General features: G+C 52.7%; 2 protein-coding genes across 12 annotated transcripts; one reads left to right on the forward strand and one right to left on the reverse strand.

Moving 5' to 3' along the window:
- Nucleotides 1–236: 236 nt before the first annotated feature.
- ARMC6 (armadillo repeat containing 6) lies at nt 237–7353 on the reverse strand. Of its 4 annotated transcripts, none has more exons than XM_071452080.1 (8): nt 7230–7353; nt 6335–6491; nt 5827–5909; nt 4596–5166; nt 3334–3479; nt 2466–2597; nt 1934–2071; nt 237–1326 (listed from the first exon to the last, which is right to left on the reverse strand). In XM_071452080.1, the coding sequence occupies exons 2-8, from the start codon at nt 6453–6455 to the stop codon at nt 1114–1116; spliced, it is 1404 nt and encodes a 467-aa protein (XP_071308181.1). In that variant the 5' UTR covers nt 6456–6491; nt 7230–7353; the 3' UTR covers nt 237–1113. The 4 variants fall into 4 exon arrangements, with proteins under 4 accessions (XP_071308181.1, XP_071308182.1, XP_071308180.1 ...); XM_071452081.1 differs by having other exon boundaries at nt 6335–6494; nt 7230–7336; XM_071452079.1 differs by lacking the exon at nt 7230–7353 and adding an exon at nt 6937–7084.
- SUGP2 (SURP and G-patch domain containing 2) lies at nt 7112–24020 on the forward strand. Of its 8 annotated transcripts, none has more exons than XM_071452073.1 (13): nt 7112–7246; nt 7662–7823; nt 7947–8108; nt 8844–10472; nt 11681–11798; nt 12798–13383; nt 13414–14221; nt 14920–15031; nt 16014–16519; nt 18464–18528; nt 19920–20056; nt 21440–21560; nt 22945–24020. In XM_071452073.1, exons 2-12 carry the CDS (start codon nt 7718–7720, stop codon nt 21558–21560), a joined length of 4350 nt encoding a protein of 1449 aa, XP_071308174.1. In that variant the 5' UTR covers nt 7112–7246; nt 7662–7717; the 3' UTR covers nt 22945–24020. The 8 variants fall into 8 exon arrangements, 6 of the variants coding, with proteins under 6 accessions (XP_071308174.1, XP_071308176.1, XP_071308175.1 ...); XM_071452075.1 differs by having other exon boundaries at nt 12798–13149; nt 13228–14221; XM_071452074.1 differs by having other exon boundaries at nt 7113–7246; nt 12798–14221.
- The last annotated feature ends 1729 nt before the right edge of the window (nt 24021–25749 follow it).

The following is a 25749-nucleotide window of genomic DNA, read 5'->3' on the forward strand; positions in this document are numbered from 1 at the left end:
AACCCGCTGCCCTCGGTTCTCCTCGTTCTGCAGCCTCTCCCCAGCTCTCGCCCCCTCTCTGGGGCCCTTCCAGCCTCGCTGGGTCAGAGCGGCGCCCAAAGCCCGGCGGCCTCTGCTCCTGCACGGGGAGCACCCTGACCTTTGCAATGCGCTGGCCTCACGCAGCACCCAGGCATCTCCCCGCACCCTGCTTTCCCTGCCACACAAAAAGCTCCACAAAGAGCCACGCAGCCACGGAAGGTTTGTGTGCTTTATAAGGTCACCATTTTTACAGAGAATATCACATTAAAAACATCCACTCACAAAACTGGCAGCGGTACAGGAGGAAGGCGCAGCACCAGAGCCTTGAGCTGAGGCTTCAGAGCCTTTCTGGCCCACAAACCCAGAGTTCTGCCCCAGTCCGTGAGGTTCTTGGCCCCTTCACTGCAATGAAAACATTCCTGGATCCAGGGCAGTGCCAGGAGGGGACAAAGCCTGGGACTCCCAGTGGCACCAGTGCCTGCTTGGTCACACTTTGGAATTCCCACCCCTCTGCCAGTCCCTGCCCCGCTTCTCTCGCTGAGGGAGAACATGAACTTTCCTCCTGGATGCCAACAGTTCCTTTGGATGTTATCCCAAATCCTTACTTTGCCTTTTTTTCTTTTCTTATTTTTTTGTGGTTTTTTGTTTTTGTTTAAAACGTTACGCTGGCAGAAAAATCCCAAACAAAGCAGCGACACAAGAGTGGGGTCAGCAGTAAAAGAACAGGGCAACGGGGCAGGGAGAGCACATTCACAAATGCTGGGATTCCTCCCCACGCAGCCCCTGAGCAGGGGCACAGATGGGAACCAGCAGCCAAGGTGGGCAGGACAGAGGCAGCCCTGCTGTCACCAGGGCAGCGACAGCAGCCCCGTCCTGCAGCCCGGGGGAGCAGATCATCCTCAGCCATGAGATGATCCAGGCGATGGTCACTACACAGAGCTGGTTTGCAGGCTGTGAATGCAGGAAGCCATTTCAGCTGCAGCTCCCCGGGTTCCCTGCAGCCTCCCCAGGCGGGGTTTGCTCCGTGGGGCAGAGCCGTCCGAGGCCGCCTCCCTCAGGCTCCGCAGCTTCCCCGGCGGCTGGCAGGAGGCCTCACTGCGCCAGGCCGCCCTTCTGGCCCGTCCACAGCTCCCGCAGCTCCACCTTGCAGCCCAGGTCCCTGAGCGCAGCCCTGGCCACGTCGTCGCAGTCGCGGTGGGCGGCGCGCGCCTCGGCGATCAGGCCCTCGGCACCCAGCGCCAGGATGGGCCCGCACAGCTCCCGGCTGCGCGACACCAGGTTCCGGATCAGCATGCACGCCTGCTTCTGGGGACAGACAGACACACAGACAGACAGACATAGGGTCACCAGGGGGGCTGCAGGGAGCCATGGCAGCCACAGCTCCCGGCTGTGCGACACCAGGTTCCGGATCAGCATGCACGCCTGCTTCTGGGGACAGACACACAGACAGACAGACAGATTCGGGAGCACTGGGGTCTGCAGGGAGCCACAGGGGGCACTGGGAGCCATGGGGTCACTGGGGGCTGCAGGGAGGTCAGTGGATTCCTGAGGGAAGCCCAAGGGTCACTGGGGTCTGTAGGGCACCATGGGGTCAGTGGGTTTTATAGGGAAGCCCAGGGGTCAGTGGGATTTATAGGGAAACCCAGGGGTCACTGGGATCTGTAGGGCACCATGGGGTCACTGGGATCTGTAGGGAAGCCATGGGGTCAGTGGGGTCTGTAGGGAACCATGGGGTCAGTGGGTTTTTAGGGAAGTCCAGGGGTTTTTAGGGAAGCCCAGGGGTCACTGGGGTCTGCAGGGCACCATGGGGTCAGTGGGCTTTGCAGGCAAGCCCAGGGCTCAGAGGGTTTCCGGGGAAGGCCAGGGCTCCCAGAACAGCCCTGCCTGCTCCCACAGGGCTGTGGGGACCCACCTGCACAGCCACCTCCCCTGGGTGAGCCTTCATGGCCTGCAGGGCTGCCAGGGCCCCGCCGCCCTCCATGATGACGCTGCAGTTCTCGGGCTTGCGCAGGGCCAGCATGCACAGGGCTGCACAGCCCTGCTCGCAGATCTGCAACACACGGGAGTCAGCTCGCTGCTCGCTGCCTGCTGACCGCCCTGCAGCCACAGCAGAGTTCCTTTCTTTCCTGCTATGGCACTTTGGGAGTTGTTTTTATTGTTTTGAAGTTTCTCCCGCCGCGGCCTCCTGCTGCTCTGGCACGTAACGCAAGGAGAGGGTTGGAATTACGATCTTAGAGATATTCCCAACCTTCATAATTGTGTGTTTTGCACGCCAGAGGTGTAAACCACCATCCGTCTGATTCAGGAATAAGAAAAACAAAACACTACGAGGCGGGAAACCCCTAAATTCACACAAACGTTGGACGCTGCAGCCAAGCTCAGGGTCACTGCACATCCCTGAGCCCCCTGCCCACCCCGAGGGAGCTGCCAGGGCCCGGGGGTACCTGAGGCTGGCCCAGGTGGTGGCTGATGGCCAGCACGATCAGCTCGGTGGCCCCGGCCTCCACGATGGCGTCCTTGACGTTGTCGTTGCCGGCCACGGCGCGGATGGCGCCGAGCACCTGCCTCACCACGTCCTGCCCCGGGGAGAAACGGCAGCTCAGGAAGCGGCACAGAGAGCTGGGGGCGCAGAGAGCAAAGCACAGCAGCCCCCATCCCCTGGAAACGGCTGTGGTAATTGTCAGCTGCAAAAGCTCCACCCTCGGTCACTTCCTTGCACCTTGGGCACCTCTGCCAGACCATCAGCGAGGCTTAAAAAACCAGACATCAACCTTGGGACTCGAGCATCTAAATCTAAACCCAATCATCCAGCTTTGCTGGGAGCAGGCAGAGTGCCACTGTCACATTTTCTGGAAAAATCTCTCTGCCAGGATTTCTTCTCCTGGGAAGCTGAGAAGCCTCAGAGGAAAAGGAAACAATAATTATCTGATTGCTTCTCCTGGGTTTTGCTGCTTTGGAAGGTGGTTGGAGATTGTTTATCCAACGTGTGAATTGTTTTTACTTAATGACCAATCAGGGTCAGGCTGTGTCAGACTCTGGAAGGAGTCAGGGGTTTTCATTCCCATTCTTTGTAGCCTTCTGTCCGTATCCTTTCTCTGTTCTTTAGTACAGTTTTAGTGCAGCATTCTTTAACATAATATAGACCATAAAATAATAAAACAGCCTTCTAAGAACATGGGGTCGGATTCCTTCATTCCTCCTGCATCTGGGGAACCCAGACAACAGCACAGGCTGGGGCTCACTCACTGACAGGACCCCCCTGCTGAGGATGAGTGTCCCCCCAGCCCATCCCCAGGCACTCCCACTGCTCACAGGGTGCTCCATGCAGTCGGCCAGCAGAGTCACCATGAAATTCAAGCCCCCCAGGTCCACGATCTCCTGGCAGAACTCATTCCTGACGGAGAGGCGAGCGAGGGTGGCACAGAGCTCGCTGAGAACCGCGGAGTTATCCGTGAAGGCTGTGCAGGAGAGAGGGATGGAGCCATTACTGCACAATTAACAGGGTTTGCCTGGGTTAACTACACAGGAAACTGGGCATTTTGTTTTATGTGTTAGAGCAGGGGAGGTGACAGCTGCTCACTCTGCTCACGATTTCTCTGGGCAAGAAGCAGCTGAGCAGAGACAAGAGGGCCCTAAGCCTGTGAAACACTTCCTAAATACACTGAAAAACTGCCCTGATGATCTGACTGCCCCACAGGCTATCAGCAGCACCACAGGGGCACTTTTTGGCTCTCTCAGGGCACATTTCATGGAGAGAACTAAACCCCATTTGGGCGGCAAATTCTTGAATCATCTCCGAGGAGCTTCAAGTTACGACAATGAGAGAAGAAATCAGAGGATGGGAGAAGAGAAATCACAGGGGGTTCCTGAGCCAATGGCAGAAGAAATCACAAGGGATTCCTGAAAAGAAGCCACAAGTGATTCCTGAGACAATGAGAAGAAATCACGAGTGATTCCTGAACCAATGGGAGAAGAAATCCCAAGTGATTCCTGAACCAATGGGAGAAGAAATCCCAAGTGATTCCTGAACCAATGGGAGAAGAAATCCCAAGTGATTCCTGAGAAGAAATCACAAGTGATTCCTGAGACAATGAGAAGAAATCACGAGTGATTCCTGAGAAGAAATCACAAGGGATTCCTGAGACAATGAGAAGAAATCACGAGTGATTTCTGAGACAATGGGAGAAGAAATCACGAGTGATTCTGAGAAGAAATCACAAGGGATTCCTGAGACAATGGGAGAAGAAATCCCAAGCGATTCCTGAGAAGCCACAAGTGATTCCTGAGACAATGAGAAGAAATCACGAGTGATTTCTGAGACAATGGGAGAAGAAATCCCAAGTGATTCCTGAACCAATGGGAGAAGAAATCCCAAGTGATTCCTGAACCAATGGGAGAAGAAATCCCAAGTGATTCCTGAACCAATGGGAGAAGAAATCCCAAGTGATTCCTGAACCAATGGGAGAAGAAATCCCAAGTGATTCCGAGAAGAGGCCACACGTGATTCCTGAGCCAATGAGAAGCAATCCCAGGGGCTTCCCCATGAGGCTCAAGCTCCCCAGGGTCCCTTTTACCTTTAGCAGCCTCGATGAGGACTCTCAAGCCATCGTTCTCCAGCACGATCATCTTGGCGTGGTCGTGGGCGTGCCCGAAGGGCACCCGGATGTCGTCGTCGAAGGTCATGACCCTGAGGGCCGAAGCCGCCGTCCTGACGAGCTCCGCGGCGCTGCCGTGCCGGGCGATGGCCCCGGTGAGCACGGCGAGGACGCCGCCCCTGACCAAGGCCTGCCGGTTGTGCTCGTGCTTGAGGCAGGCGTGGCGCACGCAGCGGATCCCGGCCAGCGTCACCTCGGCGTCCTGGTGCCGCTCCCGCAGGCTGCGCAGCAGCAGCTCCCGCCCCGCGGCGTCCAGCAGGTCGGGCTGCCCGTCCAGCAGGGCGGCCAGCGCGCCCAGGGCCTGCAGCAGCAGCTGCCTGTCCCCCGCGGCCAGCCGGCAGGCCGAGAGCACGGCGGGGTAGGCGCCGTGGCGGCCGGCCAGGCAGCGCAAGGCCAGCTGCTCCCTGCACTGCGCCGCCAGCGCCGCCAGCGCCTGCGGCAGCCGCGCCGCGTCCCGCTCCGCCACGGCCCCCGCCAGGCTCTCCAGCGTCTGAGGACACACCGAGGGTCAGTGCTGCACCCCGGCCGTGCGGGGGGAACAGCGGGGCGGGGGTTCTGAGGCTGGAAACTGGATCGGGGTAAGGGGAGCGGCGGTTGCGCCGTTTATGGTGTTTGTACACACAACCCCCAGAGGGACGGGGGCTCCCCGTGCCACCACTGCCACAGCCCCACTGCGCACCAGTACCAGCTGAACTGGGTTTAACCAGCTCATTCCAGCTCTGGAAGGATCCACAGCCACGCTGGACAGAGCTGGGAGCAGCCTGGGCTAAGTGGGGCTGATCCCCACCGTGTCCCCATCCTGTCACCCACGGGACACCTCCAGGGATGGGCAGCCCTGAGCACCCTCCCCACGAGGAAATCCCTCCTAAAGTCCCACCTGAGCCTCCCCTGGCACACCTGGAGGCTGCTCCCTCCTGTCCTGCCCTGGGAGCAGAGCCTGACCCCTCCTCACCTACACAGAGCCTTCCCTGCAAAGTGCAAGGAGCTCTTGGAATGTTTTATACTTGCACAATAAATAGGATTAACTGCCTGAAGAGCTCCCAGAGAAATGGAGCAGAGGCAGAAGTTGGCCTAGTACTTATATTACTATTATTATTATTATATAACCCTGAGAGAGAGAGAGAGAGAGAGCAGCAATCTGTGCTCCTACCAGCAGGATTTGATGCTTTTGCCTCTGCCCGTTCTCAGAGGCAGGAGGTCTCACAGCTTTCACAATGTTGCTCAGGTCCACACCTAAAAGAAGGAAATAAAACCAAGTTTAATACTGGCTCCAGAATAACTGGAGTCAAATAAACAGTATTAGTTCCAGTTCTAGGGAAAAGCTGCAAAGGTAACCACAGAAAACAAAGATGAACTTGTAAAGACGCCGAAATGTTCAATTCTGACTGTAAGGTCAGATTCTGCCTTGAACAAAGCTAGATGTCAGTTGAGAGGAAAAAAAAGAAGGAATTTTATTTCACCGACCAAATTTTGCCCTCCAGCTTCCCTCTAAGCAGCTTTGCAGTCATAATTAATCCACAAAAGCAGGTCAGCATTAATGGTGTCTCTGTTCCACTTCACAAAGGCTCCTTTCCAATGCTGCACGACCCACCCCTGCCTGCAGGACTCCTTTAAACGCTGAGGATTTGCAAGAGCCCAGCTTGCAGAGTGCACGGTACCTTGGGACTCGAACTGCAGCACGGCTTCCCTCACAGCCTCCTCGGGCTCCATCTCGAACTCGGTGATGTTCTCCTGCACCGCCTCATCGAACGTCTCCTGGGCGATCTGCTTGGAGCCCATGGTGCCGGCACGGGCTGGATCCGCCTCCGTGTCCTGCTGCTGACACAGGCACAGCTCGTGTTGGTGTCAAACCTTCTAATGCCCGGCACAGCCCGAGCGAGGGGCTGGTGCCTCCCGAGACAAAGGCTCAGAACTCTGAACCAAAGATCCCCGGTCAAAGGCACGGCCGGTGTTTTATTTAACGGGGAAAACACGGCAGAGAAGAGGGATAAGAAGACATTTCAGCAGCAGTTCTGGATTTCCATGGGGTTTCAGAGCTGTCACCGTGACGGGGCTCTCGCTGCAGCACTGAGGGCACCGCGCCCGCTCACGGCCCCGGCCCTCGGCCCGCCCTGCCCCGCTTCCCCCGGGCCCCGGAGCATCCCACACCCCTCAGCGGGCCCCGCAGCTCCCACAGACGCGGAGAGAGACCCGAAGGGAGGCGGCGGTGCCAGGGGAGCTCCGGGGCGCACCCGCGGCCCCGCTGCCCCCCACGACCCACCTGGGCTCCTGCCGGCCGCCCCCGCCGCACAAAAGGCGAGGGCGGGACGGCCCCGCTCGGCCGCCGTACGCGCTCTCTGCGCATGCACCATGGCCCCAATTCGCACCGCTCGCCCTCACGCCGAGCGAAAAAGAACGCGGAGGGGCGGCAACGCGCACGCGCGCGGCTCCCGCGCCCGGCCGCTCCCACGCACGCGCAGTAGGTGCAGCGTGCCCGGGCGCGCCCGCAGGGCAGCGGTGGCTCCCTCAGAGCGGGAGGCCGCGGGCCGCTCCCCTCGCTCCCGTCCCGCTTACCGGCAGCGCCCCGCACCGTTAGTACCGCCCCGCGCCCGCCGGCACGGGATGAGGCGGCTCCGCGCAGCGCAGGCGCGGCGGGAGGGGGCGGGACGCGGGGGCGTGGTTAACGCATGAGGAGGCGCGGCCCGTGTGAAGGAAAGGCGTGGTTATACCGGGAGGGGGCGTGGGCTAGAAGGGGGCGTGACCACCCGCGGTCTCCGTGAGTCCCGGGAGCGGCGGGAGGGGCGTGGCCATTAACGGGAGGGGCGTGTCTGCCGGCGGAGGGGGCGTGGCCATCGTGAGGCCCCGGTGTGGCGGGAGGCGGCGGCGGCGGCGCCGGGGCCGCTTCGGTGAGGGCGGGCCGGGCTCGGGCTCCGGTTCCTCCTCCCGGCGCTGCGCGGGGGGCGGCGGGGAAGCGTGAGGCTCCCCTCAGGCTGCGCCTCCCCTCAGGCCGCGGCGGGAGCCCGGGCCCCCGGCAGGCCGAGCCCCGGTGCCGTGAGGGGAAGATGGCCTCTCGGAGGATCACCCGCGACACGTTCGAGGCCGTGGTGCAGGACAAGGTGAAGCGGTACCGGAGCGGTGCCGCGGGGGATCCCGGCCATCGTTTCCCAGGTAGGAGAGCCGGGATGGCGGGAGCAGCCCGGCAGCGCCTGCCATTTATTGATTCATTCATTTATTAATTTATTTATTTATTGGCCTGGCGCCGGTGTTTTTCCACATCCGTTTTTATGGAAGAGGCAGGAGAACAGCTGGGCAAGGACTGGCACCGTAACGGGGATAAAAAATGGGAATTGAGACAAAGGAATTGTCTTCGGCATCGCAGAGTGGGTCCGGTTCCAGGCGGGTCTCCAGGGCTGCAGGATGGAATTCTGGTGATGGCCGAGGAGTTAAATAAATGTAGGAGTGCCATGGAAGCCTTTGGCTCTTTGTGCTTGGTGTTATTTTTGGGGGAAAAAAGCTCAAAGCAGGGCATTGACCTCATGAACATAACACAAAACATGGTCCCCAAATTGGTTTGCCTCCTAAATTTGGGATTGTTTTACCTCCTAAATTTGGGATGTAAAATGTCCAGCAGGACACTTGAGTTGCATTCAGAGGGATGGACATTCACAGGAGAGCTTTAAAGTGAAGTCTGGTTATTTTTAGAGTTGCATGAGCCCTGAAGAAATCATTCATATTAAACACTTCATTTTTTTTTTTTTCCAAGTATTCTTTACTTTCTGAATTGAACCTCTGGGATTGGGGAACAAGGGTCTTGGAAAATGAGAATTTCCTGCAATAATGAGAGAATTGTGGTTGAGTTTGTAGAAAACTCGAGTTCCTGTCCAGCTGTGGAATGGGAATTCTGGGCTGGGTGGCAAGGTGGGGATTGGCCAAAGCTTGGAGTTGCTGGTCTTGGAGGTCTTTGACAATTTATAAATTCTGGGAAAGCTGAAAGTTCAGAGTTCTGGTGGTTTTTGTACCTCAGGTAGAAGACCAAGACTTGAGAAAGAAAAACTTGATTTGGAGGAGAACTTGAGCTCCTCATCTTAGGGACGGGAACATGGGGATGGGAACGTGCTGATGTGGATTTCCCTCATGAATCTCCCCGTTTTGACCCTTTTCACCCTCTGATTGAATTTCTCTGCCCAGCTCCCTCCCGGCTGCCCCGGCCCCGCTACAGCGAGAGCTTCCAGCACGACGGGCGCTTCCCTCACGCCAACTGCCAGCACCAGGACTGGAGCCAGGAGCCCGGGGAGGATTACCCTGGGGAGAGCTACCCCGGGGAGGATTATCCGGGGGAGGATTACCCCGGGGAGACCTACCCTGGGGAGGATTACCCCGGGGAAATCTACCCCAGGGAGGATTATCCGGGGGAGAGTTACCCTGGGGAGAGTTACCCCGGCCCTTCCTACCGCGCCGCCAGCCCCCTGCCCCGCAAGGAGAATTATTTCCACGGACATTTCTCCCGGCCCGCGCCCCGGGAGCGGGAGTTTGGCCAGGATCACAGGAGGTTTGGCGCCAGCAGGGAGTTTGGGCACCACCCCGCTCCCCACGGGCAGCGGGAGTACGGGCAGCGGGAGCACCGGGACTACGGCCCCTCGGGGGGCTGGGAGGCCGGCGGGCAGCGCGCAGCAGCGGGGTTTGGCTCCCCGGAGCTCCTGGGGGATTTCAGGTCCCCGGGGCTGATGGAGGAGGAGGAGTTTGGCAGCGTGGAGGGCCAGGAGTACGAGGCCGAGGACGGCGAGTTCCGGCCGCGCCGGGGAGGCGTGGGCAGGGGCAGGGCGCTCAGGGGGAAACGCCTCGGCAGGGGCGCGCCGAAGGCCAAGGCGTTCAAAGCAGACCTCAAAAGCCCCCTCAAGAAGTGGAGCGTGAAGAAGGCCCGGCCGGGGCTGGATGCCAAGGCTCTGGAGCCGCCTCTGGAAGGCGCTGCCCACCCCGAGCAGAGGCCGGCGCCCCTCCAGCCGCACCCCGCGGCGGCCCCCAGAGCCGTCCTGAGGCCGCCAAAGCCCGCCCACGCCTTCAGGAGCCTCAGCTTCGACCTGGTGGACAAGTCTGACATCTTCTCCACCTTCGGCATGGAGATCATCAAGTGGGCCGGGTTCCACAGCATCAGGAACGACGCCGAGTTCTCGCGGCTCTTCGGGGCCCTCTTCGAGCTGGAGACCGAGACCTGCGCCAAGATGCTGGCCTCCTTCAAGTGCTCCCTGAGGCCAGAGCACAGAGATTATTGCTTCTTCACCATCAAGAGCCTGCAGCACGCCGCCCTGAAAACCCCCAAGGTGGACAACGAGTTCCTGAACATGCTGCTGGACAAGGGGGCCGTCAAAACCAAGAACTGCTTCTTTGAGATCATCAAGCCTTTTGATAAGTACATAATGAGGCTGCAGGACCGCCTCCTCAAGGGGGTGACCCCTCTGCTGATGGCCTGCAACGCCTACGAGCTGAGCCTCAAGAGCAGCGGCTTCGGCAACCCCCGGGAAATGGCCGGCGCCTTCGAGACCACCGTGTCCCTGTGCAGGAAATCCCTGGCCCTGCTGGGCCAGACCTTCGCCCTGGCCTCTGTCTTCAGGCAGGAGAAGATCCTGGAGGCCGTGGGGCTGCAGGAGATGGCCCCGGCGCCCACAGCCTTCCCCAACTTCGACGACTCCACGCTCTTCGGGAGGGAGTACATCGAGAACCTGAAGGCCTGGCTGGAGAGGAGCGGGTTTCCCATCCAGATGAAGAAGGCAGAGGCAGCGCCCGTGGAGCAGCTCCAAACAGGCTCCCCTGGCCCCAGAGGTAACGGGGAGGGAGGTGCCCTGCAGGATGGGGCTCATGGCTGTGCTGTGCTTAGGGAGGGAGGTGCCCTGCAGGACGGGGCTCATGGCTGTGCTTAGGGAGGGAGGGGATCCCAGGGCAGGACGGGGCTCATGGCTGTGCTTTGCTAAGGGAGGGGATCCCAGGGCAGGATGGGGCTCATGGCTGTGCTCTGCTTAGGGAGGTGCCCTGCAGGACGGGGCTCATGGCTGTGCTTTGCTAAGGGAGGTGCCCTGCAGGACGGGGCTCATGGCTGTGCTTTGCTAAGGGAGGGGATTCCAGGGCAGGATGGGGCTCATGGCTGTGCTGTGCTTAGGGAGGGGATCCCAGGGGAGGATGGGGCTCATGGCTGTGCTGTGCTTAGGGAGGGGATCCCAGGGCAGGACGGGGCTCATGGCTGTGCTTTGCTAAGGGAGGGGATCCCAGGGCAGGACGGGGCTCATGGCTGTGCTTTGCTAAGGGAGGGGATCCCAGGGCAGGACGGGGCTCATGGCTGTGCTTTGCTAAGGGAGGGAGGTGCCCTGCAGGATGGGGCTCATGGCTGTGCTGTGCTTAGGGAGGGGATCCCAGGGGAGGCCCACAGGGAGTGTGCTGGAGTTGCTGTGGTGAAATCGTGTCCTTCCTTCTCTTCCTCTCTGAAATCCCAGCTTTTCACCCCTCTTTCATCACCTCGAGGCAGGGGAACCAGGATGGACCTGGAACTGCCTTAATTGCAGAGTAAAGATTTGCATCTATGCAGATCTGGGGCTGTCACCATCACCACTCTACTCAGACCCAGGTGCAGTCCCTTGGAGATGTCCAAATCCCTGAGCTGGGCGAGTGCTCCCTCCTGCCTGAAACATTCTGAATCCATCCTGCCTTTCCCTAAACCAGTGATTTTTTCCTTGAGCCTCAGATCCTTTCTCAGGGAGGTTTTGCAGCACTGGCACCAAATGGTTGGAAATTTGTCACCCAGCCCTTCAGAGCAGCATCCCCATAAACTGATTTTCCACAGAAACTCCTTTTGCTGCATCAAGAAATTGCCTTTTTAGGGATGGTTCCACTTGCCTGGGATGGCTGTGGATGTGTTTTTTTAAACCAGGGTGTTTTTAATAAATAATAAAGTTTTGCTTTTTGGGGGATTTATATATATAGTTATTGTGTATTTATTTATCTGGGGTGTTTTTAATGGGATTTGTCTCTCCCCACAGCCCCCCAGCGAGCGGACAGGAAGGTTCTGGACACGATTGAGCAGCTGGTGAGCAGCATCGTGGCAGGAACCTTGTCTGCCAAGGACAGGAGTGCCCAGAAGAACTCTCCTGAGTACTGGTGGGTGTGTGGGAACTGCCTGGCAGATTTGGATTAAATTAATTAAAACTTCAGCCCTTCGCTCCTTGGGAATGATCAAAGCATGTTGTATATTTTTTTAGTTGGTTCTTCTTTTAATTTTTAGGGTTTTTTTAATATTTTTTTTAGGGGGAAGTGTTTTCCTGGTGTTCATTATCCCTGGAAATGATCGTGTTGTTGCTTTTGATGTGTCAATAATGGCTCTCTGTTGTTCCAAATTCAAGCTGTTCAAAGGAATTTGCATTTTAGGGGCGAATCCAGGTGATGGAGACACCCAGCATGGTACCAGGGTTTAGAATTCCAGGGAAAATGTTGGGAGAGGGGGAGCTGAGGCAGCTCCAGGTGTGTGAGCTGATGGATTCCTGTCAATTATTTCTTCCCTTGATCCCAGCAAAACCTGCCCAGCCTCGTGCTGAACACCTGGAAAAATAAACGGGAATGCTGAGGGGGTTTTACTTCAAAAACGGAGATTTTCAGCTGATCTCTCCATTTCCTGTGTTCTCAGGTTCCTGTCTGAGGAGGAGGACAAATATCACAGTTAAAAAATGGAGATTTTCAGCTGATCTCTCCTTTTCCTGTGTTCTCAGGTTCCTGTCTGAGGAGGAGGAGGACAAATCTTACAGGCTGAGGCTGTAAAAATGGAGATTTCCAGCAGATTTTCAGCAGATTTCTCTTTTTTTTCCTGTGTTTCTCAGGTTCCTGTCCGAGGAAGAGAGCCTGGAGTACAAGTACCGCAGGCTGAGGCTGTAAATATTGAGATTTTAACCAGATTTCTCTGTGTTTCTCAGGTTCCTGTGTGACCAGGAGAGCCTGGAGTACAAGGCTGAGGCTGAGGCTGTAAATATTGAGATTTTGAGCTGATTTCTCCTTTTTTCCTGTGTTTCTCAGGTTCCTGTGTGACCAGGAGAGCCTGGAGTACAAGTACCACAGGCTGAGGCTGTAAATATTGAGATTTTAACCAGATTTCTCTGTGTTTCTCAGGTTCCTGTGTGACCAGGAGAGCCTGGAGTACAAGTACTACAGGCTGAGGCTGTCGGAGGTGCAGAGGAGCAGCCTGGCAGGGGAGGCAGCAGCCCCGGAGGCCCTGAGGGCCATGCTCTATGCCAGGAGGGTGGCCAGCATCAAAAGGAGACTTTTCAAGAGGAAAAAAAAACCTGGGCTTGCCCCTGCCCGTGCCAGGAAGGTGAGGAGGGCAAGCACTGGCACCCAGACCCTTCTGTCAGCGGGCACAGGCACGAAACAGCCAGGCAAAAATGCTCCAGGGGGCACAGGAACGAAACAGCCAGGGAGAAACCTTGCAGCAGGGACAGGAATGAAACAGCCAGAGCAAAACCTTGCAGCAGGTACAGGAATGGAGCACCCTGACCAAAATCTGTCAGCTGGGACAGGAATGAAACACCCAGAGCAAAACCTGTCAGCTGGGACAGGAATGAAACACCCAGAGCAAAATCTGTCAGCTGGGACAGGAATGGAGCAGCCAGACAAAAATGCTCCAGGGGGCACAGGAATGAAACACCCAGGGAGAAACCTTGCAGCTGGCACAGGAATGGAACACCCTGACCAAAATCTGCCAGCTGGGACAGGGCCAGACCAAAACCTTGCAGCTGGCACAGGAATGAAACAGCCAGAGAGAAACCTTGCAGTTGGTACAGGAATGAAACACCCAGAGCAAAACCTGTCAGCTGGCACAGGGCTGAAACAGCCAGGCCAAAATGTCCCAGCTGGGACAGGGCCAGACCAAAACCTTGCAGCTGGCACAGGAACGAAACACCCAGAGCAAAATGTCCCAGCTGGCACAGGGCTGGAGCAGCCACACCAAAATCTCCCAGCTGGCACTGGAATAAAACACCCAGACCAAAACCTTGCAGCTGGCACAGGAATGGAGCAGCCACACCAAAATCTCCCAGCTGGGACAGGGCTGGAGCAGGCACAGCAAAACCCGCCTGGTGCAGGGGCTGGCCTGGCCCAGCCTGGCCCTGGCGCCACCTGTGCCCCCCAGGGCGCCACCTGTGCCCCCCAAGGTGCCACCTGTGCCCCCCAGGGCCCCACCTGTGCCCCCCAGGGCCCCACCTGTGACCCCCAAGGCGCCACCTGTGCCCCCCAGGGCCCCACCTGTGCCCCCCAAGGCGCCACCTGTGCCCCCCAAGGTGCCACCTGTGCCCCCCAAGGCGCCACCTGTGCCCCCCAAGGTGCCACCTGTGCCCCCCAGGGCCCCACCTGTGCCCCCCAAGGTGCCACCTGTGCCCCCCAAGGCGCCACCTGTGCCCCCCAGGGCCCCACCTGTGCCCCCCAAGGCGCCAGCAGCAGCTCCCAGGTGCCCGTGGCAGCAGAGGGAAGAGCAGATGCCGAGGGTTTGGCAGCAGATCCTGAGCCCCTCGCAGCACTGGGATCGCAGTTTGCTGATGGTGAGTGGGGCTCTGGGGCTGGACTTGGGGTTTTAATTGGAGCAGGGGAAAAAGTAACTAATGTGGGGTTAGATTGGGGATTTTAATTATATCCAGGGAAAAGAAACAGGGGTTGGATTGGGGATTTCAGTTATATCCAGGAGAAAGAAACAGGGGTTGGATTGGGGATTTCAGTTATTGCAGGGGAAACAAACAGGGGTTGGATTGGGGATTTCAGTTATATCCAGGAAAAACTAACATGGGGTTGGATTGGGGATTTAAATTATATACAGGGAAAAGAAACAGGGGTTGGATTAGGGATTTCAATTATATCCAGGAGAAAGAAACAGGGGTTGGATTGGGGATTTCAGTTATTGCAGGGGAAACAAACAGGAATTTTGGGAACATTGTGTCCAGGAAAAACTAACATGGGGTTGGATTGGGGATTTATAGCAGGGAACAAACTAACATGGGGTTAGAGCTGGGATGTTAAATTACAGCAGGAAAAGCAAACAGGTTATGTGGGAATTTTGAATTATAGCAGGGAAAACAATCTGGGGTTAGGTTGGGAGTTTCAAACCGTGTCCAGAAAAAAACCCAAACTTCTCCTGCAACCCACAAAAGTTCTGCTGAAGGCCCCAGAGCCCCTTTGTGGAACCCTGGGCTCTGGAGCTCTCGGCTGCCCTGCCCTGTTTCACAGAAGGTTTTGCCCCTTGCAGTGGATGCCAGGACCATGGAAACTGCAGAGAAGCTGGCCAGGTTTGTGGCTCAGGTAGGGCCAGAGATTGAGCAGTTCAGCATTGACAACAGCGCAGATAACCCCGAGCTCTGGTGAGTCCCTGCCCTCCCTCCCCGTCCTGCTCCAATCCCTGCCTTTGGGGATTTAGGAACACTTTGGGGATTTGGGGCAGTTCTCCAGCACCTCCGTTAATGGGGACTGTCTGAAATATCTCAGGGGAAATAAAAAACATTTCTGCAGAAATATATTGATTTCTGATCATCAGCTTGATTTCTTTTTGAGCCTAATCACCAACCTCAACCCTGAAACTGGGAGTTTTCAAGATGGTTCCAATGAATTCATTTGACCTTAATTTCTCTGGATTTTTGACCTTATTTCCCCTGGAGTTTTGACCTTGTTTCCCCTGGCTTTTTGACCTTCTTTCCCCTGGATTTTTCACCATATTTCTCTGACATTTTGACTTTATTTCCCCTGCATTCTTGACCTTATCTTCCCTGGATTTTTTGCCTTATCTTCCTGGATTTTTGATATTGTTTCTCTGGCTTTCTGACCTTATTTCCCCTGCATTTTTGACCTTATCTTCCTGGATTTTTTGATACTGTTTCTCTGGCTTTTTGACCTTATTTCCCTGGATTTTTTACCTTATTTCCCCTGCATGTTTGACTTTATTTCCCTGCATTTTCCCCCCTGCATTTTCCCCCCTGCATTTTCCCCCCTGCATTTTCCCCCCTGCATTTTCCCCCCTGCATTTTCCCCCCTGCATTTTCCCCCCTGCATTTTCCCCCTTTTCCCCCCTGCATTTTCCCCCTTTTCCCCCCTGCATTTTCCCCCCCTCATTTTTCCCCTTTTCCCCCCTGCATTTTTCCCCTTTTCCCCCCTGCATTTTTCCCCTTTTCCCCCCTGCATTTTTCCCCTTTTCCCCCCTGCATTTTTCCCCTTTTCCCCCCTGCATTTTTCCCCTTTTCCCCCCTGCATTTTCCCCCTTTTCCCCCCTCGTTTTTCCCCTTTTTCCCCCTCATTTTTCCCCTTTTCCCCCCTCATTTTCATTCCTCACTTCCCCTTTCCTCACCCCAGGTTCCTGCAGGACCAAACCAGCCCCGCCTTCAAGTTCTACCGCATGAAAGTCCTGGAGCTGTGTCCCTCCATCACCTTCAGCCCCGAGGCTGCAGAAGCTGCCAGGGCTGCAGGGACAGCCCTGGACACCGAGGAGGACGAGGAGGAAGAGGAGGAAGAAGAGGAAGAAGAAGAAGAGGAAGGAGAAGAGGAAGAAGAAGAAGCAGCTGAGTTTGAGCCCTCCCCAGCTGATGAGGAGGATGAGGATGATGAGGAGGCCGTGGCAGCAGGTAGAAGGGTGACAAAGCTAGAGGAAGATGTGGTGTCCCTGGCAGGAGAGGAGGTGTCAGGAGGTGACGTGCAGCTCTCCAGCCCCTCTGACGGCGCTGTCCCAACTCTGTCGACACAGGCACCCCCCGGCCCGGGCCCCGGCGCGCGCTTCCCCCGCAAACGCGTCAGCTCCAAGTCCCTGAGGGTGGGCCTGATCCCGGCCCCCAAAAGGATCTGCCTCATCCAGGAGCCCAAAGGTCAGTGGGTGCTGAAGGGGTTAAATCCTATATGGAATTTGGGCCAAAATCCCCATTTTTTGGGTGCATTGTCACTAAAAACATGGGATTTGTTCAATGCAAAGGTCAGCCCCAAGTGCCTGAGGGTGGGCCTGATCCCGGCCCCCAAACGGATCTGCCTCATCCAGGAGCCCAAAGGTCAGTGGGTGCTAAAGGGTTAAATCCTGAACGGAATTTGGGGTGTTGTGGCTTCAAAAATGGCATTTGTTCAATGCAAATTCAGCTCCAAGTGCCTGAGGGTGGGCCTGATCCCGGCCCCCAAACGGATCTGCCTCATCCAGGAGCCCAAAGGTCAGTGGGTGCTGAAGGGGTTAAATCCTATATGGAATTTGGGCCAAAATCCCCATTTTTTGGGTGCATTGTCACTAAAAACATGGGATTTGTTCACTGCAAAGGTCAGCCCCAAGTGCCTGAGGGTGGGCCTGATGCAGGCCCCAAACGGATCTGCCTCATCCAGGAGCCCAAAGGTCAGTGGGCACCGAAGGGGTTAAATCCTGAATGGAATTTGGGGTGTTGTGGCTTCAAAAATGGCATTTGTTCAGTGCAAATTCAGCTCCAAGTGCCTGAGGGTGGGCCTGATGCAGGCCCCAAAAGGATCTGCCTCATCCAGGAGCCCAAGGGTGGCTTGGCAGTGAAATGGTTAAATTCTGTATGGAATTTGGGCCAAAATCCCCATCTTTTGGGTGCATTGTCACTTTAAAAATGGCATTTATTCAATGCAAAGTTCAGCCCCAAGTCCCTGAGGCTGGGCCTGATCCCGGCCCCCAAACAGATCTGCCTCATCCAGGAGCCCAAAGGTCAGTGGGCACCAAAGAGGTTAAATCCCCTATGGAATTTGGGCAAAAATCCCCTATGGAATTTGGGCCAAAATCCCCATCTTTTGGGTGCATTGTCACTAAAAACATCAGATTTGTTCAATGCAAAGTTCAGCCCAAGTGCCTGAGGGTGGGCCTGATGCAGGCCCCAAAAGGATCTGCCTCATCCAGGAGCCCAAGGGTGGCTTGGCAGTGAAATGGTTAAATTCTGTATGGAATTTGGGCCAAAATCCCCATCTTTTGGGTGCATTGTCACTAAAAACATGGGATATGTTCAATGCAAAGTTCAGCTCCAAGTGCCTGCGGGTGGGCCTGATCCCGGCCCCCAGACGGATCTGCTTCATCCAGGAGCCCAAAGGTCAGTGGGTGCTGAAGGGGTTAAATCCTGAACAGAATTTGGGCCAAAATCCCCTATGGAATTTGGGCAAAAATCCCCTATGGAATTTGGGCAAAAATCCCCTATGGAATTTGGGGTGTTGTGGCTTTAAAAATGGCATTTGTTCAGTGCAAAGTTCAGCTCCAAGTCCCTGCAGGTGGGCCTGATGCAGGCCCCAAAAGGATCTGCCTCATCCAGGAGCTCAAGGGTAGCTTGGCAGTGAAGGGGTTAAATCCCCTATGGAATTTGGGCCAAAATCCCCATTTTTTCCATTTTTTAGGTGTTGTCACCTAAAAACCCCATGATTTCTCCAATACAAAACTCAGCTCCAGGTCCCTGAAGGATCTGAGCTCAAGGTCAGCGGGCACTGAAAGGGTTAAATTTCATACTGAGGTAAATGAGGATTTGGGCAAAAAATCTGATTTTTTTTTTAGGTGTTTTGTCACTTAAAAATGGCATTTTTGGTACAAAAATGAGCTGAAGAAATCACTTGTTATGGGCCAATATATTTCTATTAGATTGCAAATATATTGAATTTTTTCATTAATTCTGATCTTTTTATTGCTTTAATTTTTCTTATTGCTTCTGTTTTAGGTCCAGGCTTGAGACGGAATTTTTGGAGGATTTTTAGCTGTTGTTTGGAGGAAAAAATTAATTTTTTTTACTAAAAGAATTTGGATTTCCAGCTGAATTTTGTGGGTTTTTGCCTTGCAGTGCATGAACCTGTCAGGATTGCTTATGACAGACCCCGGGGCTGCCCTGTCACAAAGAAAAAAAAGGTAAAAAATTCACATTTCTGCCACCAAATCCAACCAAAAATGAGAAATGGTTTGGGAAAAAAAACAATCTGGAAAGAAGGAAATTCGTTTTTGAAAATTTATTTTAAAATTCCTTTTAAAAAAGGAAATTATTGTGAGGAAATTCCTTTTAAAAACTCCTTTAAAATTCCTTTAAATAAAGGAAATTCCTTTTAAAAAATCCTTTATAAATTCCTTTAAATGATGGGAATTTCCTTTAAAAAAAAATCAATTTACACTGATCCTGATGGGAATTTCACCCATTTCACCAGCCCCTGTCCCACCCTAATAAATTCCTTTATTTTTAAAGTTTTTTTCCCCAGGAACCCAAGGATGTGGAGGTGCCCCAGGAACGTGGGGTTCCAGATTGCTGGCAGGAAATTCCTTCTAAAAAATTCCTTTAAAAAATCATTTAAAAATTCCTTAAAAAAAAAGGAAAATTCCTTTTAAAAAAATAATTTTAAAATTCCTTTAAATGAATGAAAATCCCTTTAAAAATCTCATTTAAAATAAGGAATTTCCTTTAAAAAAATCCAATTTACGCTGGTCTGGATGGGAATTTCACCCTGATAAATTTTCGATGTTTCCACCCATTTCTCCCTAGTAAATGTTAATTTTTTTTACCCATTTCTCCCTAGTAAATGTTAATTTTTTTTCCCTGTTTTTGCCCATTTTTTCCAGAAGCCCAGGGCGCTGGAGGTGCCCCAGGAACGTGGGGGTCCAGATGCTGGCAGGAAATTCCTTCTAAAAAATTCCTTCTAAAAAATTCCTTCTAAAAAATCCCTTTTAAAAATTCCTTAAAAAAAAAAGGGAAAATTCCTTAAAAAAAAAAAATTTTAAATTCCTTTAAATGAATGAAAATCCCTTTAAAATAAGGAATTTCCTTTAAAAAACATCCAATTTACACCGGTCTGGATGGGAATTTCACCCTAATAAATTTTTGATGTTTCCACCCATTTCTCCCTAATAAATGTTAATTTTTTTTCCCCGTTTTTTCCCATTTTTTCCCCATTTTTCCCCGTTTTCCCCAGAAGCCCAGGGCGCTGGAGGTGCCCCAGAAGAGGCTGAGCCCCAGGAACGTGGGCTTCCAGATGCTGGCAGGAAATTCCTTCTAAAAAATTCCTTTTAAAAATTCCTTAAAAAAAAGGAAAATTCCTTTTAAAATTCATTCCTTTAAATGAATGAAAATCCCTTTAAAAATCTTATTTAAAATAAGGAATTTCCTTTAAAAAAATTCAATTTACACCGGTCTGGATGGGAATTTCACCCTAATAACTTTTCGATGTTTTCACCCATTTCTCCCTAGTAAATGTTAATTTTTTTTCCCCGTTTTTTCCCCGTTTTTTCCCCGTTTTTTCCCCATTTTTCCCCAGAAGCCCAGGGCGCTGGAGGTGCCCCAGAAGAGGCTGAGCCCCAGGAATGTGGGGTTCCAGATGCTGCAGAGGATGGGCTGGCAGGAGGGGCACGGGCTGGGCTCGCGCGGCCGCGGCATCCGGGAGCCCCTGCACCTGTAAGGGGGGAAAATGGGGGGAAAAGGGGGGAAAATGGGGCATTTATGGGGGGGAAAATGGGGGGGAAATGGGGCATTTATGGGGAGGAAAATAGGGCATTTATTGGGGGGGGAAATGGGGGGATTTATGGGGGGAAAATAGGGCATTTATAGGGGGGGAAAATAGGGTATTTATGGGGGGGGAAATAGGGGGAAATGGGGGGGAAAATAGGGGGGAAAATAGGGCATTTATGGGGGGAAAAAGAGGGGGAAATAGGGGGATTTGTGGGGGGGGAAATAGGGCATTTCTGCGGCGGAAAATGGGGCATTTATGGGGGGAAATAGGGGCATTTATTGGGGGGGGAATGGGGGGATTTATGGGGGGAAATAAGGGAAAAAAGGGGGAAAATAGGGCATTTATGGGGGGGAAAATGGGGCATTTATGGGGGGGAAATAGGGCATTTCTGGGGGGGGAAATGGGGGAAAATAGGGCATTTATTTGGGGGAAAAAAAGGGGGGGAAATAGGGGGATTTATGGGGGGAAAATAGGGGAAAAAGGGGGGAAAATAGGGCATTTATAGGGGGGAAAATAGGGGGATTTGTGGGGGGGAAAATGGGGGGATTTGTGGGGAAAAATAGGGGGGTTTATAGGGGATTTATGGGGGGAAATAGGGGGTTTTGGTGGGGGAAAAAGGAGGGTTTAGAGGGGATTTATAGGGGTAGTTACAGGGGAAAAAAGGGGATTTATCGGGGGGGTAAATAGGAGATTTATAGGGGAAAGTAAGGAAGTGTAGAGGGGAAAATAGGGGGGTTATAGGGGAAGATAGGGGGACTAATGGGGGAAAATAAGAGTTTTAGTGTGGGAAATTGAGAGTTTTTAATGGAGGAAATAGAGGTTTTAATAGGGGAAAATAAGGGGGTTTTAATAGGGGAAATTCATGATTCTAATGGGGGAATTAAGAGTTTTTAATAGGGGAAAATAAAGGTTTAATATGGGAAATGCCCTAAATCTCCATAAAATTCCCTTTTCTCCAGAATTCTTTGCCATTCCCTGATCCCCCCTCAAATCCTCTGGGCTTGAATTCCTGAGATCCCAAAATCGAGAGATTTCCACCAGAAAACCAAACCCGAACTTAAAACCTGCTCCACAATTGCTCCACAATCCCCTCTCCCACCTGATTTGTTTTTTTCTTTTTTCCCCACAAAATCCCATTTTGCAGCTGGGAATTCACCTTCTAATGGGAACTGGGGGGGAAAAAAAATTAAAATAATTCAAAATAATCCAAAATAATCCAGAATAATTCAAAATAATTCAGGATAGTTGGCTGCACCGGGCGCCGAGTGGTGCAGAATTGATTGGGAAAATCAGATTTGTTGGTTCTGAGGGTGCCATTTCCTCCCCAGGGCTGCAGCCTCGGCTGGGGAGGGTTTGGGAGTGGCGGGGGAGCAGAGCCACGAGGACGCCTTCGACATTTTCCGCCAGAGGATGATCCAGATGTACCGGCAGAAACGGGCAAACAAATAGGTGAGTGCCACAGGGGCTGCAAATCCTGCCCCAAATTCTGCCTTTTCCTGCCCCAAATTCTGCCTTTTCCTGCAATTCTGCACCCAAATTCTGCCTTTTCCTGCAATTCTGCCTTTTCCTGCCCCAAATTCTCCTTTTCCTGCAATTCTGCACCCAAATTCTCCTTTTCCTGCCCCAAATTCTGCCTTTTCCTGCCCCAAATTCTCCTTTTCCTGCCCCAAATTCTGCTTTTCCTGCCCCAAATTCTCCTTTTCCTGCAATCCTGCACCCAAATTCTCCTTTTCCTGCCCCAAATTCTCCATTTCCCTGCAATCCTGCACCCAAATTCTCCCTTTTCCTGCAATTCTGCCCCAAATTCTCCCTTTCCTGCCCCCAAATTCTCCTTTCCCTGCAATCCTGCCCCAAATTCTCCATTTCACTACAATTCTGCACCCAAATTCTCCATTTCACTACAATCCTGCCCCAAATTCTCCTTTTCCTGCAATCCTGCACCCAAATTCTCCATTTCCCTGCCCCAAATTCTCCTTTCCCTGCAATTCTGCACCCAAATTCTCCTTTTCCTGCCCCAAATTCTCCTTTTCCTGCAATCCTGCCCCAAATTCTCCTTTTCCTGCAATCCTGCCCCAAATCCTCCTTTTCCTGCAATCCTGCACCCAAATTCTCCATTTCCTGCCCCAAATTCTCCATTTCCTGCAATTCTGGGGCAGTTCTTGGGGGTTCTGGGTGCCCTGGGGGTGCTGGGTGAGCCCAACACTTGAATTTTTGGAGGTTTTTCTGATTTTCGAGATTCTGGAGGTGCTGAGGGACCCCAAAATCTTCATTTGTTGGAGTTTTTCGGATTTCTGAGAATCTCTTTTTCTCTCTTCTCTCTTTTTCTCTTTTCTCTCTTTTTCTCTCTTTTTCTCCCCTCCTTTTCCCCCCTCTTTTTTCCCATTTTCCCCCTCTTTTTTTTTTCCCCTTTTCTCCCTTTTTTCCCCTTTTCTCCTATTTTTTTCCTTTTTCTCCTCTTTTTTCCCCTTTTCTCCTCTTTTTCCCCCTCTTTTTTCCCCCCTTTTCCCCCCTCTTTTTTCCCCTTTTTCTCCTCTTTTTCCCCCTTTTCTCCTCTTTTTTCCCCCTTTCTCCTCTTTTTCCCTTTTTTCTCCTCTTTTTTCCCCTTTTTCCCCACTCTTTTTTCCCCCTTTTCTCCTTTTTTTTCCCACTTTCCCCCTCTTTTTTTTCTCTCCTTTTTCTCTCTTTTCCCCCCTTTTTCTCTTTTTTTTTCCCTTTTTCCCCCTCTTTTTCCCCCTTTTTTTCCCCTTTTTTCCCCTTTTTCTCTCTTTTTTCCCCTTTTTCCCCCTTTTCCCCCTCTTTTTCCCCTCTTTCCTCTCTGTTTCTCTCATTCCAGCTCCAGGCTCTGTTCCATGAGGACCCCAGGGCCCCTCCCCTCCCTCCCGCGCTGTCTCTGCTGCGTTTGCTCCGATTTGCCCGGAATCCGCCCCAATTTCACATTTTCCACCCCAAAATTCCGGATCTTCCATGGAATCCGCCCCAATTTCACATTTTCCACCCCAAATTCCGGATCTTCCCTGGAATTCCACCTCAAAGTTCAGATTTTCCATCCCGAGCTCTGGATTTTCCACCCCAAATTCCAGATTTCTCCTGGAATCCCACCCCAAACTCTGGATTTCCCCCTGGAATTCCACCCCAAATTCCAGATTTTCCACCCCAAATTTCAGATTTTCCCTGGGATCTATCCCAAACTCTGGATTATCCCTGGAATTCCACCCCAAATTCCAGATTTTCCACCCCAAATTTCAGATTTCCCTGGAATTCCGCCCCAGATTCCGGATTCTCCACCCCAAATTTCAGATTTCCCTGCAATTCCACCCCAAATTCTGGATTTTCCGTCCCAAATTTCAGATTTTCCCTGGGATTCCACCCCAAATTCTGGATTTTGGGATGGGATTCCTCACCAAAAACTGGAATTATTCCCCAAAAATCAATGTACAAGTTCTTGGTCTTTTCCTCCTGACCTCCCACTCTACTTCCAACTTTGATTTTACCCACATAAAGCCTCAAAAATCCAAATATTCTCCTTTTGGCTTCTTCCTACCCTAATTAAAAAAACAAAATTAATTAATTTGAGGTTTGAATCCTGCATATCTCAGAGCTGAGCGGCCAAGCACAACCCGAAGTGGATTTGAGCAATAAAACACCTGAAAAATCAGAATAAAACACCTGAAAATTCAATATAAAAGACCTGAAAAATCAGAATAAAAGACCCAAAAAATCAGAATAAAACGCCTGAAAAATCAGAATAAAACGCCTGAAAAATCAGAATATGCTCAAACCACCCACAGGGTTTTTCTGAAAAAACAAATCCAATTTTGGGGTTTTTGGTGACCAGTCTTGGGGTTTTTGTTCCGTTTGGGGCTGGGACTGTTGGAGTTCTCTGTGCCAATAAAATTCTGGTGTTGGAAATTTGGTGTTTGGGGATTTTGGTGTTTGGGGTTTTGGGGTTTGGGATTTTGGTGTTTGGGGTTTTGGAATTTTGGGGTTTGGGATTCTGGTGTTGGGATTTGGGATTTTGGGATTTTAGGGTTTGGAATTTTGGGATTTTGGGGTTTGGAATTTTGGGATTTTGGGGTTTGGGATTTGGGGTTTCCTGACCCCTGTGGGGTCAGGGATGGGTTGGGGAGGGAGGGACCTCAAAGCCCCTCTGGGGACACTTTGGGGACACTTTGGGGACACTTTCTGCCATCCCAGGTGGCTCCAGCCATGTCCCTGTCCCCTCTGTCCCTCTGTCTGTCCCTGTCCCTCTGTCTGTCCCTGTCCCTGTCCTGTCCCCTCTGTCCCTGTCCCTCTGTCTGTCCCCTGTCCCTGTCCCTCTCCTGTCCCTCTGTCTGTCCCCATCCCTGTCTGTCCCTGTCCCTCTGTCTGTCCCTGTCCCTCTGTCTGTCCCTGTCCCTCTCCTGTCCCCTCTGTCCCTCTGTCTGTCCCTGTCCCCCTGTCTGTCCCTGTCCCTCTGTCTGTCCCTCTGTCTGTCCCTGTCCCCCTGTCTGTCCCTGTCCCTCTGTCTGTCCCTTTCCTGTCCCTGTCCCCTCTGTCCCTCTGTCTGTCCCTGTCCCTCTCCTGTCCCCTCTGTCCCTCTGTCTGTCCCTGTCCCTCTGTCTGTCCCTGTCCCTCTGTCTGTCCCTCTCCTGTCCCCCCTGTCCCCCCCAAGTAGGGCAGACCCTGCTGCCCCCCCCTCTCAGAGCTCTCATTAATGACCTGCCCCAATTAAACCGGGCCTGATTGCCTGGGCTGGGCTGGGGGAGGAGCTGCTGCAGCCGGGGCTGGAGAAATCCCGAATGTGGGCTCTGAAAATGCAAATATTGGCTCTGAAATGCCAAATGTGGGCTCTGGAAATGCAAATATTGGCCCTGAAATGCCAAATGTGGGCTCTGAAAATGCCAAATATTGGCCCTGAAATGCCAAATGTGGGCTCTGAAAATCCAAATGTTGGCTCGGAAATTCCAAATGTTGGCTCTGAAATTCCAGATATTGGCCCTGAAATGCCAAATTTTGGTTCTGAAAATCCAAATGTGGGCTCTGAAATGCCAAATTTGGGCTCTGGAATTCCAAATGTTGGCTCTGAAATTGCAAATGTTGGCTCTGAAATTCCAAATTTTGGCTCTGAAAATCCAAATGTTGGCTCGGAAATTCCGAATGTTGGCTCTGAAATTCCAGATATGGGCTCTGAAATGCCAACTGTTGGCTCTGAAATTCCAAATTTTGGCTCTGGAATTCCAAATATTGGCTCTGAAATTCCGAATGTTGCCTCTGGAATTGCAAATATTGGCCCTGAAATTCCAAATATTGGCTCCAAAATTGCAAATATTGGCCCTGAAATTCCAAATATTGGCTCCAAAATTGCAAATATTGGCCCTGAAATTGCAACTATTTCGTGTAAAACTGCTGGTTTGGGAGTAATTACTGATCAAACATATAAATACCCTCATGAGCAGCGTCATCAACATCGATTCGGTGTGGACACATTCGTGTGTTCAATATTAACAGGTACAGCAATATTTTACGTTAACTGGATTGATCAATAACCCCTTTAAAAATGCAGAATTCAAGGTTTTGTAACCCTGAGCCACAGCAGGGCAGCAGCAGCCTCAGGGGCACTGAGGGAGGCCTTAATGAGCTGCTTTAAACAGAAAAGGAA

The sequence above is a fragment of the Agelaius tricolor genome, unplaced genomic scaffold, assembly GCF_023055355.1.
Source record: "Agelaius tricolor isolate 1412-34295 unplaced genomic scaffold, bAgeTri1.0.p SCAF_33, whole genome shotgun sequence".
In the NCBI taxonomy this organism is placed as follows: Eukaryota; Metazoa; Chordata; class Aves; order Passeriformes; family Icteridae; genus Agelaius; species Agelaius tricolor.

Coding starts and splice junctions, on each gene's coding strand:
- SUGP2 (XM_071452074.1), top strand. CDS start 7,718: ATGGCCTCTCGGAGGATCACCCGCGACACGTTCGAGGCCGTGGTGCAG. Junction 10,473..11,680: donor AGGCTCCCCTGGCCCCAGAG/GTAACGGGGAGG, acceptor CTCTCCCCACAG/CCCCCCAGCGAGCGGACAGG. Junction 11,799..12,797: donor AAGAACTCTCCTGAGTACTG/GTGGGTGTGTGG, acceptor TGTGTTTCTCAG/GTTCCTGTGTGACCAGGAGA.
- ARMC6 (XM_071452078.1), bottom strand. CDS start 7,020: ATGCGCAGAGAGCGCGTACGGCGGCCGAGCGGGGCCGTCCCGCCCTCG. Junction 3,480..4,595: donor CCTCATCGAGGCTGCTAAAG/GTAAAAGGGACC, acceptor TCTCCTGCACAG/CCTTCACGGATAACTCCGCG. Junction 1,327..1,933: donor CAGGGGAGGTGGCTGTGCAG/GTGGGTCCCCAC, acceptor GTCTGTCCCCAG/AAGCAGGCGTGCATGCTGAT.